This window comes from Papio anubis, chromosome 9, assembly GCF_008728515.1.
Source record: "Papio anubis isolate 15944 chromosome 9, Panubis1.0, whole genome shotgun sequence".
NCBI lineage: Eukaryota > Metazoa > Chordata > Mammalia > Primates > Cercopithecidae > Papio > Papio anubis.
In genome coordinates, this window is record NC_044984.1 from 94,776,496 (window position 1) to 94,789,154 (window position 12,659).

Genomic DNA, 12,659 nt, shown 5'->3' on the forward strand with positions numbered 1-12,659 from the left:
AACTCTTTTGGATAAATACCCAGAAGTGGGATTGCTAAATCATACAGTAGTTCTGTTTTTAAATTTTGGAGGAACCTCTGTACTGTTTTCCATAGTGGCTGCAGTCATTCCCACCAGCAGTGTATAAGGGCTTTATTTTCTCTTCATCCTCACCAACACTTCTTGTTTTGTTTTGTTTTTGATAATGGTCATCCTAACAGGTATAAAGCGACGTCTTATTGTGGTTTTGATTTGCATTTCCCTGATGGTTAGTGACATTGACCACCTCTTCATGTATCTATTGGCCATTTATTGGTCTTTCTTGGAGAAATGTCTATTCAAGTCTTTAGTCCACTATTACGATTTTAATGGGACTCAAATGACAATAAAAGTCAGTTCTCAGTAGCCTAGGGGCTCTTCTTCGTGTATTATTTTTCAGAGATTGACAGAAGCACTATTTCTCCAGAGAGAAAGGCATGAGAAAGGGAGGTTGTGATTGACAATTAGCAACTGGTTGAAGTGGGAGTTAAAAGGGTCTAGTTCCCTCCTGTCTTGGATCCTCAGATAATTCTGTGGATCTTGGCAAAGAAGTCTGGTCTCTCCTTAGTCAGAAAATAAGTCTCTCCAAGCAATAGAAAGAATATCGTGTTTTGGGGTTAGGCAGATGAGAGGTTTTGCATCCCCTTTTCCTTGCAAATAGTTGTATGACCTTGGACAAGTAAATTAATCTCTCTAAGCCTTAGTTTCCTCATTTGCAATTACCTCTAGGTGTTTTACAGATTAAAGGAGGAAATCTGTAGAAAGCGCCTCAGTGAAACCATATTCCACCTCTGCTCAAATTTTCCAATGGTTTTCATCTCTCTTTGTCTAAAAGCCAGAGTTCCTATGATGTCTTAAAGAACCCTTCATCATTGTAACCTCTCTTGCACTAACACCTGTTCTCTTCTTCCTCGTTCATTACCCTCCAGCCATACTGACATACTGCTTTTCCTCTAACGCACAAGACACAACCCTACCTCGGGTCCCTTGCACTTGCTGTCTCTCTGCCTGGAAAGCTCACATCTCAGATCACCATATGACTTGCTCCCTTCCTTTCTTTAGGTCTTTACTTAAAACTCATCTTCTCAGTGAAGCCTTTCCTGGCCATTCTGTCTAAAATTTACCCCACCTCACTGCCATCCAATACTTCCTATTCCCTTCCCTGCTTTATTTTTTCATCTTATTGCTGGTTACCATCTAACTCTGCCTGTAATTGTTTATTGCCGGCTATCTCCACTGGCATCTTCAAAAAGGCAGGAGTCACTACGCCTGTTCACTGCTGTACCCCAGTGTGTAGAACTATGTGTGTTACATAATAAACACAAAATACAAATTTGGTGAGCTGATTTGAATTAATTATAATTAGCTAGTTCCTTTTTACCATTGAGCTTCAACTTTCTTATTCATAAAATGAGAGCGTATAGGCCAAAGTGACTTGGACTGTGAGCTCCTAGAAGGCAAAGGCAATGCTGATTTGAGTCTGTATTTACACTGTCCAGCACCTAACGTTGCATTCAGGAGGCACAGCATGAACGTTGGACAGATGGGCAGATAAATATGTAACAACTTGTGACAGGAAAATAAGCTGTGATGAAAATTTATAAAACATACTATGATGATAATTAGGAACCCTCTTACTCCATGTTTGCATTTTGATATCAAAAAGCTTTACAAAGCCATTCATTTATTTATTCATTTGGCGAATACACACTTGGACCTTCTATGTTCCCAGGCATTTGATTTAGGTACTGAGACTATAAGTCAAATAGGACATGGCTGCTATCTTAGAGTTTCTTGGTGCCCTGTGTGGGAAATTCACATGTGGATGTCCATTCACTGAAGACAAGCCCAGGAAAAAGGGACCAGTTCAATTTTGGGGATTCAGGAAGCTTCCTCCGAGGAAGGACCATTTACAATGAGTCTAAAAAGAATAAGTTACTTTACCTGGGAAAGAACATGAGGAAAGGGATTCCAGCCCTAGAGAATCACATTTTCAATGGCCTAAGAGTTGTGGAAGGTTGTGTTGTTGCCATTGCCATCAGCATTGTAACAGTAATGACTGTTAACGTTTATTGAGTCTACACTGTGTGCCGGTCACTATCCTAATCTGCTACATGCAAAATCTCTAAGCAGAGAGATAAGCCACTGGAAATATTCATGCCATTTATCCCCATACATCCTATGGGTAGGTAGAATGGGCTTTACTGTCCTCATTAAGAAATGAGAGACTTAAGACTCTAATTCTCTTTGTGCTATCACTAAACTGGCATCTGAATAATGTAGCAAATAACTTAGTAGCCCCCACAAAACCCCATTTTTTGCTTTCTTCACAAACTATTTTATTTTCTCCTTAGCATTCATTGCTATTTTGTGTTTTCGCTGTGTGTGTGTGTATATATGTATATACATACATATATATATACACATACATACATATACACGTACATGTACATATACACACACACATTATATATATTATATATACACACACACACATTAGATATATGTATTTTTAGATACAGGGTCTTGCTCTGTCACTCACACTGGAGTGCAGTGGTGTGTTTATAGCTTATCTTAACCTTGACCAACTCCTGGGTTCCAGGGATCCTCCTACCTGAGCCTCCTGAGTAGCTAGGACTACAGGCACGCACTACCACACCTGGCTAGATTTGTATTTGTATTTATTTATTTATTTATTTATTGAGATGGAGTCTCTCTGTCTCACCCAGGCTGGATTGTAGTGGTGTGATCTTGGCTCACTATAACCTCCGCCTCTTGGGTTCAAGCAATTCTCCTGCCTCAGCCTCCCAAGTAGCTGGGATTACAGGCACCTGCCACCACACCCAGCTGATTTTTGTATTTTCAGTAGAGATGGGGTTTCACCATGTTGGCTAGGCTGGTCTCGAACTCCTGACCTCAGGTGATCCACTCACCTCTATCTCCCAAAGTTTGGGATTACAAGTGTGAGCCATTGCACCTGGCCTAGCTGGCTAGATTTTTAATTTTTTGTAGAGATGGCGTCTCGCTGCATTGCCCAGGCTGGTCTTGAGCTCCTGACCTCAAGTAATCCTCCTGCCTAGGCCTTCCAAAGCGTTGGGATTACAGGTGTGAGTCACCATGACCATTACTATAAATACATATATGTTTAAATTTGTACATAATCTCTTATCAGAAGATGAAATCTATGAGAGCAGGGACTTTGTTGTTTTTGTTTGTTTGTTTGTTTTTGAGATGGAGTCTCGCTCTGTTGCCCAAGCTGGAGTACAGTGGTGCGATCTTGGCTCACTGCAAGTTCCATCTCCCATGTTCACGCCATTCATCCTCAGCCTCCTGAGTAGCTGGGACTACAGGCACCCGCCACCATGCCCGGCTAATTTCTTTTTTTTTTTTTTGTATTTTTAGTAGAGATGGGGTTTCACCATGTTAGCCAGGATGGTCTCGATCTCCTGACCTCGTGATCCGCCTGCCTCAGCCTCCCAAAGTGCTGGGATTATAGGCATGAGCCACTGCACCCGGCCGGTTTTGTTTTTTAAGACGGGATTTCACTCTGTTGCCCAGTCTGGAGTGCATTGGCACTATCTTGGCTCACTGCAGCCTCGACCTCCTGGGCTCAAGCCATCCTCCCACCTCAGCCTCCTAAATAACTGGGACTACAGGCACACATCACTATGCCTGGCCTAGAACTTTTGCTTGCTGCTATACCCCAAGTATGTAAGATGCCCTTCATAAACATGTGTTGAATAAATGAAAAGAGAAAGACCTCATGAGGTTATTATTGTGTAGGCTCGTTGGTGAAAAATGGTTGTCAGCCTTTTTCTAAGAAACACAACTATATCTGATTTCTCATTTCCAGACAGCACAGTTTAACTGGGATCCAGAAACAGTGGGCCTTATCCATGGATCTTTTTTCTGGGGCTATATTATGACACAAATTCCAGGTGGTTTCATTTCAAACAAGTTTGCTGCTAACAGGTAAGATAAATTGATATAACATGATACAAACCAATGAAATGTGGCTTTGTACCTATAAATTCTGCATAGCTAGCTCTCAATTTGGGGGTGCAGAATGAAAAATAGGAGCCATCTGGATAGATGCAATTCACAGGTACTGATCCCAAATGACCCTGCTCTTAATTTATTTTTATTTTTGAGACAGTGTCTCACTCTGTCACCCAGGCTGGAGTGCAGTGGTGTGATCTTGGCTCACTGCAACCTCTGCCCCGCCCCCTCCCCCACCCCACTCGGCATTCAAGCAATTCTGGTTCTTTAGCCTCCTGAACAGTTGGGATTACAAGTGTGCACCACTGCACCCACCTAATTTTTGTATTTTTGGTAGAGACGAGGTTTCGCCGTGTTGGCCAGGCTGGTCTCAAACTCCTGACCTCAAGTGATCCACCCGCCTTAGCCTCCCAAAGTACTGGGATTACAGGCATGAGCCACCAGCACCCAGTCAAGAGTCTCTTTTTATTTCATTTTTCATCCAATTAAATTTACCTTGCAATTCTTCAAGTGATTATGTGGTAAAAAGAGCAATCAACTCTGAGTCAGGAGAGGTTCCTGCCCCTTAACTGGATCACTGGGTGACCTCTATTGAGTCACTTTCCTTCCCTCACTGGGCCTCAGTTTCTTCATCTGCGAAATGAAACATTGGACTAAATTGTATTTCAGTTCTCCTTGACCAGTGACATTCTGTAATCTTATGTTAATATCACCCAGAAAAGGTTTTCTCAGATGAGTGGTGGGGGCTTGCCTCTAGACTGCAAGATGTGTCTCTGATGTCCTTGAGACTCTGTAGTGGGTGTTTGAGCAATTAAAAGTATCCAAGAACAGAGTGAGCTGTCTCAAGAAGCAGTGAGTTCTCTGTCACTGGAGGTATTCAAGCAGAGGAGGATGGCCACTTGGGGGAGATGTTGTAGAGTGTATCATGTATTAGAAAAGGAGTGAACTCTATCTCTCCAGGTCCCTTCCAATTTTATTTCCCATATGACTTTCCATAAATGGATTTCATGAAGTGCATTACATTTTTAAGAAAATGTTTTTTTCAAATTCTAAAGCACAACTCATTAGATAGTTGTGAAAACAATATGATGATTTACCAACGAGCATTTTTTAAAAAGAAAGAGAGAAATAGAAGAAAAGATAATCAAATAGAATAAAACAGAATAGAAAATATCTGAATGCATTGCATATAAGGGTAACTATTGGTTTTTGAAACTTGTTTCAGTTACATTTGTATGTATGAGTGTGAACTAGGTTGCAATATAAAATATATTTTGTTTATGGGTTAAGGTAAAAATATTGGAAGCCACTACCATAAGATCTCAATATGAATAAGCATGTATTTATTTAGGTTCTTGTCTAATTTATGTCTTTTATTTATTGTTACTTACCTATTGTATTCTTTTTAAAAAGTGATAAAATATTGGTTGCTATGGTTTCCTGGGTTACTGCTTACACCTCTGCTTTGAAAAAAAATCACACATAATCTAATTTCCCAGCACATAAAAAAAGTGGAAACATCATTAACATATGTGAGAGGGGAAGAAAATGCTGCTTGCTCTCTTTTCCCAGGGTACACTGGGCTGGTCAGGGAATGGGAGCTAAGACAGGTACACAACCTGTTTTGTGCTTCTGGTCCCAGGACATACAATGCTTCTTGGATAGACAGTGTTTCCTTCTGGTAAACTGAGAGCAGCTCTGGGAAGCAGGAAACAACCTCAAACATACAGTAACAGTCAGAAAAGGTCGGTCAGGGGGAACCAGGCAGGATGGTAGGTCTCTAGCAAGCTTACCTGAACCTGGCCAATCTCCAACTTTTCAGGACGTCATCCAGGCAGGACATCCCTGTACTGCCAAAAATTTGTTCATAGTTGGTCCAGGGGTCAGAGCTTGGGAATCAAAGGAGCCCAAGAATCTAGCTTGGGGCATACTAGACCCTAACACATCTATTTCTCCAAATTACAGGTGCCAGCCACCACACCTGGCTAATTTTTTGTGTTTTTAGTAGAGATGGGGTTTCACCATGTTGGCCAGGCTGGTCTCAAACTCCTGACCTCAGGTGATCCACCCACCTCAGCCTCCCAAAGTGCTGGGATTACAGGCATGATCTTTCCACAGGGATTTCCACAGGGATCTTTCATGAACTGTTAGGTTTGTTTCTGGTGCTTAGCTGAAGTACCACATCCATCAGCGGGCCTGCCGAATAACACAGTGCTTTGGTCCCTCAGGGTCTTTGGAGCTGCCATCTTCTTAACATCGACTCTGAACATGTTCATTCCCTCTGCAGCCAGAGTGCATTACGGATGCGTCATGTGTGTCAGAATTCTGCAAGGTCTAGTGGAGGTAGGAGATACTTTCCTTACAGTTTTTGATGTTGCTAGAGACAGCCCAGTCCTTTAGAAAGTTCAGCTTCTGAAGAAAACTCCCTTTACTCAGTTTGTTTCTATATTTTCTTCCTTTTCCTGCTATTTCCATTCTCTGGTAATGGCTAAAATTTCAAGAATTGTAATTCAAATGCCTTGTGTGATTTTACATTTAGGAACAATAAAGGACCCTTCCATAGTGATCTTAGGGATAATCTAACCCGACCCTCTTCATTTTAATGGATAGTGAAACTGAAGCCCAAACCTACAGTTCACATAGCAAAGGCTCATTCCACTAAAGCAATTTAAGTGGATTCATTAATAAATCTGTACATTTCCAAGGGTGTAGTCTGATGCAGAGATTTAATTCAATGAAGGAGGCACCATGATATGGAGCCAGAAGGTAAATATTTTGGACTTTGCAGGCCATACAGTGTCTGTTGCACCTACTCAACACTGCTGCTGTAGTGCAAAAGCAGGCAGAAACAAGCTAGAAACAAATGGGCATGGTTATGTTCCAATAAACATTTTACAAACTGAAATTTGAATTTCATATGATTGTTGTGTGCCATTAAATATTATTCTTCTTTTGATTTTTTTCTCACCATTCAAAAATGTAAAAAACATTCTTAGCTTGTGGGCTACACAAAAACAGATGGTGAACCAATTGGCCATAGTTTGCCAACCCCCGATATACAACAGTGTTTCCCAAACACAGTCATTCACCTCTGACCTTCATCAGTTTGTTATGCCCATGTACAACTTGTACCATTATTTGCCTATTGTTTTCCCCTAGATCGACTCATTTAAAACAAAAAACAAAGGGTACCTATTATTCTAAGCAACAACATCTTTGAAATCATGGGTTTGATGTGCTAGTTACATCTTTTCCTTTTTTTTTTCCTGTGAGATAGAGTCCTGCTCTATCATCCAGGCTGGAGTGCAGTGGCGTGATGTCGGCTCACTGCAACATCCGCCTCCCGGATTCAAGCGATTCTCCTACCTCAGCCTCTCGAGTAGCTGGGACTACAGGTGCCAGCCACCACACCAACCAATTTTTTTGTATTTTTAGTAGAGATGGGATTTCACCATGCTGGCCAGGCTGGTCTCGAACTCCTGACCTCAGGTGGTCCACCCACCTCTGCTCCCAAAGTGCTGGGATTACAGGCGTGAGCCACCACACCCAGCCACTAGTTACATCTTTTTCAAAGCATATATATATACACACACATATATATAGTATACTTATATAAAAATTTATATATAGATTAATTGTAATATATATACTAGCATATATGTGTTATAATTAAGAATGTAAGTTGTTTTATCATTTCAAATCCAACTCTAGTCCCACTAGAGGGACATATATTACACTTTGGGATGTACCCATGTGGTGGAAAGAACGCGATATTAGCGTCCATGAAGACTAAATTTTAGTCACTTAATGGCCCTGAGCCTCAGGTTCTGTATCTTGAAATGAGAGGATGGATCAGCTGACTGTGGAAGGCTCTTCCTACACTGATAGTCTATGATAATATGAAATATAAATATAAAGACCTTTCCCCCATCTTTTAGCATGCTTACATGTGAACTGTATTTGAATTTCAGCATCTGTACTGTGAGTCAAAAATAGCTGAATCATGCTGTTTAGTGTCTGTCTGAGTCCGTTTGGGTTTCTACAGAATACCATAAACTAGGTAGGTTATAAAAAAAGAATTTTATTTTTATTTTTTATTTATTTTTTTGAGACGGAGTCTCACTGTGTCACCGAGGCTGGAGTGCAGTGGCGCAATCTCAGCTCACTGCAACCTCTGCCTCCCAGGTTCAAGCGATTCTTCTAGTTCAGCCTCCTGCATAGCTGGGATTACGGGCACATGCCACTATACCCGGCTAATTTTTGTATTTTTGGTAGAGACAGGATTTCGCCATGTTGGCCAGGCTGGTCTCAAACTCCTGACCTCAGGTGATCCGCCCACCTCAGCCTCCCAAACTGCTGGGATTACAAGCATAAGCCACTGTGCCTGTGCCTGGCTTTTTTTATTTTTTATTTTTTATTTTTATTGTTTTCACAGTCTCACTCTGTTGCCCAGGCTGAAGTGCAGTGGTGCAATCTCAGCTCGCTGCAACCTCTGCCTCCTGGGTTCAAGTGATTCTTGTGCCTCAGCCTCCCAAGGAGTTGGGATTATAAGCATGCACCATCATGCCCAGCTAGTTTTTGTATTTTTAGTAGAGATGGCGTTTCATCATGTTGGCTATGCTGGTCTTGAACTCCTGGCCTCAAGTGATCCACCCAGCTCGGCCTCTCAAAGTGCTGAGATTACAGGCATGAGCCACCGCTCCTGGCCTAGAAATGTATTTCTTACAGTTCTGGAGGCTGGGGAGTCAAAGATCGAGGTGCTGGCAGATTGGTGACTTGGGAAGGCCAGCTTCCTGGTTCATAAACAACTACCTTCTCTTTGTCTGCTCAAGGCAGAAGGGATGAGGGAGCTCTCTGGAGTTTCTTTTATAAGGCACTAATCTCATTCATTTTTTACCTAGTCACTTCCCAAAGGTCCATCTCCAAATACCATCACATTGGGAATTAGGTTTTAACACAGGAATTTGGTGGGGACACAAATATTCAACCTACAACAGTGTCTATAAATTGGGCTTTTATATTGTAGCCTGTATGAAGAAGCAGCATCCATATTTTAAACACAAGCAGAAACTAGAGTCAAATCAACTAATCTATTTTTAACTCTTCTGCCAGGGTGTGACCTACCCAGCCTGCCATGGAATGTGGAGTAAGTGGGCACCACCTTTGGAGAGAAGCCGACTGGCCACAACCTCTTTTTGTGGTGGGTGTATTAGAATAATAACAAAGTTTATTTATGAATGCTTTTTTTCGGTTCATGCGGTGGCTCACACCTGTAATCTCAGCACTTTAGGGACGCCGAGGAGGCAGGAAGATCACTGGAGCCCAGGAGTTCGAGACCAGCCTGGGCAATATAGTGAGACTTTGTCTTTAAAAAAAAAAAAAAAAAAAAAAAAAAAAAAAAAAAAGCCGAGCGTGGCGGTGTGTGCCTGGGATCCTAGCTACTAGGGAGGCTGAGGCAGGAGGACTGCTTGAGCCTGGGAGGTTGAGGCTGTAGTAAGCTATGATGGCCACAGCACTCCAGCCTGAGTGACAGAGTGAGACCTTGTCTCTAAAAAGAAAAAGGAAATGGAATGCTTTTTTAACTTCAAGTAACTGAAAACCCTACTAAGGGCCTTAAAATGAGTCTATTTATTTTATATAACAGTATTCTAGAAGTGAGTGGTTGTTAGTGTTGGTTCTGCCACTCAAAAATCCATCCAGGGCCTAGGCATGTTCTGACTTTCTACTCTGCTATCCTCAGAGATAGCTTTTTATTTACTCCTGTGCTTATTCCATTTGTCCCTTTCATCAGGAAAACAAAAGCTTTCCCAAAGCCCCCTACCAACCTTCCACTTTAATTTATTTGGCCCTAACTGTATCATATGCTTTACTAACTGCAGAGGAGTCTAGGCAAGCAGATACCTAGCTTCACCAGCCTCTTCAGGAGTGAAGGGGAAGGGAGAAAGGGTTGGAAGTGAAGGGGAAGGGAGAAAGGGCTGGAAGTGGTTGTTGGATTAGCCAGCAAATGACATTTGCTAAGGACAAAAGTGGAAAGATGGGATCATCAAGCATCTCACGCCTCTTCTTTTTATATGAAACTAAAGTTCAGTGACTTGCCCAAGATCATGGAGCTAGAACGAGACCTGACTTTTGATCTGGAGCTTTCCTTATTTCACACTCCTACCACGCACACATTGTCATATAGACATTTAAATTAATTTTTGTCATCATATCTCAGATAATAAGAAGTAGAGACCATCCATCTTATCTGAAAGTAAATGAGTAGTCCCCAAGTAGTATGTGACTTCAATTCCTGCTTCTCCAAACTTCACCTTGCTGAGGTTGCCCACCTCCAAGCTACCCCAGTGGGACTGGCCTCTCTAGGTGTGGCTGGGTCCCTAGGTACCAATCAACAACAGAACAACAACAGCACATGCTGCTGCCATCAACACAGTGGTAAATGTGTTGAGGGAAGGGGCCCATGAAGGTAAAAGTACCTTAGACCAGCCAGGCAAGGTGTCTCGTACCTGTAATCCCAGCACTTTGGGAGGCTGACGTGGCAGATTGCTTGAGCCTAGGAGTTTGAGACCAACCTGGACAACGTGATGAAACCCCATCTCTACCAAAAATATAAAAAATTAACTGGGTGCAGTGGCCCATGCCTGTGGTCCCAGCTACTCAGGAGGCCAAGGCTTGAGTCCGGAAGTGGAGGTTGCAGTGAGCCGAGATCACACCATTGTACTCCAGCCTAGGTGACAGAGTAAGACCCTGTCTCAAACAAAACAAAACAAAACAAAACAAACAAAAAACAAGAAACAAAACAAAAAACCCCACAACAACAAAAACCTTAGACCACGGAAGTCACTATGTAGCCTAAGCAGTGTGAATTACAGCTTAGGTCTGTCTGCTTTTCAAGCTAGCACACCTTTCCTAAGATGATATTCTTTGCTAAAGGGAGAAATATAGCTTTCTATTTATTTCTGCATATGTTTTAATTTTCCTCTTCCTGCTGGCCTTTTACCTCCTTGAAATAATAATAAAGTAATCTTGAAAATGTGGTGTGAGGTATTCACCGATATGCCTACTTTGTGCCTAGTTGGGAATTGCATGCTCAGCCTTGATGTCTTTACATCTTTAGTGTCTCTTGTCCTTACAAACCATCTTCATCCACTCATTTGCAGTTTAAGAGCATCTCCATCCCACTACTGCGCTTACACCAACTCTGGAAGAGGATAAGACTCCACCCCAGCTGGCCTTGTGACTTGTTAGATCCTTGACCTTACTTTCTTTGGATGGTTTATTTGTAAGACCTTTCATTTTGATTTGCCAGCAAAATGAGAATGACTAGCAGCCACTCCCCATTCTTAGTGTGTTTTTATAGCCCTAATAGGGTTGATTTAAGAAATGGTTTGACTCTCAAGGAAAGTTACCTGATCAAGGACACAAGCTTCATTACATGTCCCAGCTAAGGTGTGGCCTTGGTTTCAAAGAACAACTTAAGGAAAATGTTAAAGAAGGAAACCCAGGCTTGGAGCGAATCAATTCTTAATCTCAAAAGATATTGGAGTTAGAAGGGATTCTAGAAAACATCCACTGATATGGTTTGGCTGTGTCCCCACCCAGATCTCGTCTTGTAGCTCCCATAATGCCCACGTTTTATGAGAGGAACCTGGTGGGAGGTGATTGAATCATGGTGGTAGGCCTTTTCCGTGCTTTTCTTGTGATAGTCAATGGGTCTCATGAGATCTGATGGTTTTAAAAACGGAAGTTTCTCTGCAGAAGCTCTCTCATTGCCTGTTGCCATCCACGTAAGATGTGACTCGCTCTTCTTTGCCTTCTGCCATGTTTGTGAGGCCTCCCCCGCCACGTGGAACTGTAAGTCCAGTTAAACCTCTTTCTTTTGTAAATTGCTCAGACTTGGGTTTGTCTTTATCAGCAGCATGAAATCAGACTAATACATCCAGTTACAACCCATTATTTTATAGTGGAGCAAACTAAGGCTGAGCGAGGGAAAAAAAATTTAAATTCTTGCAGCTAGTGAGGGCAGAACTGGGACCTCTTTCTCACCCCCAGTTCCGTTCTTCCCTTCTCCACATATCATTCAACAATCATCTGAGGCCCAGGGGACTGAGCTGCAGTCTGCTCCCCAGGGTAGTCTGGGAGCAGCGGGGGGCAGCTGCACTAAGGGCTGAGTGCCCTGTTGTCTGCTCAAGGGGCTGTGTCTAATAGGAACTGACATTGGAGGGTGTCTAAAAGGATGAGGAAGATTTTTTTCTGATAGAAAAGAAGGGTAGTTTAGGTCACATTGTGTATTAGTCTGTTTTCACACAGCTATAAAGAACCACCTGAGACTGGGTAATTTATAAAAGAAAGAGGTTTAATCAACTCATGGTTCTGCATGGCTGGGGAGGCGTCAGGAAACTTACAATCATGGCAGGAGGCAAAAGGGGAGGCAAGGCACGTCTTACATGGTGGCAGGAGAGAAAGAGAGAGAAGGGGAAAGTGCCACACTTTTAAACCATCAGATCTCATAAGATCTCACTCACTGTCATAAGAACAGCATGGGGGAAATCTGTCCCCATGACCCAGTCACCTCCCACCGGGTTCTTCCCTCAACACATGGGGATTACAATTTGAGATGTGATTTGGGTAGGGACACAGAG

At 42.3% G+C, this 12,659-nt stretch overlaps 1 protein-coding gene across 1 annotated transcript in view; it reads left to right on the forward strand.

The window, feature by feature from the left end:
- Nucleotides 1–12,659, forward strand: part of SLC17A8 (solute carrier family 17 member 8) — a 66,036-nt gene that overhangs the window by 30,926 nt on the left and 22,451 nt on the right. The window contains exons 3-5 of the mRNA XM_003907014.5: nucleotides 3,872–3,990; nucleotides 6,246–6,360; nucleotides 9,130–9,217. Of these exons, the coding sequence (XP_003907063.4) occupies nucleotides 3,872–3,990; nucleotides 6,246–6,360; nucleotides 9,130–9,217 (322 nt within the window). The remainder of the gene's footprint in view (nucleotides 1–3,871; nucleotides 3,991–6,245; nucleotides 6,361–9,129; nucleotides 9,218–12,659) is intronic.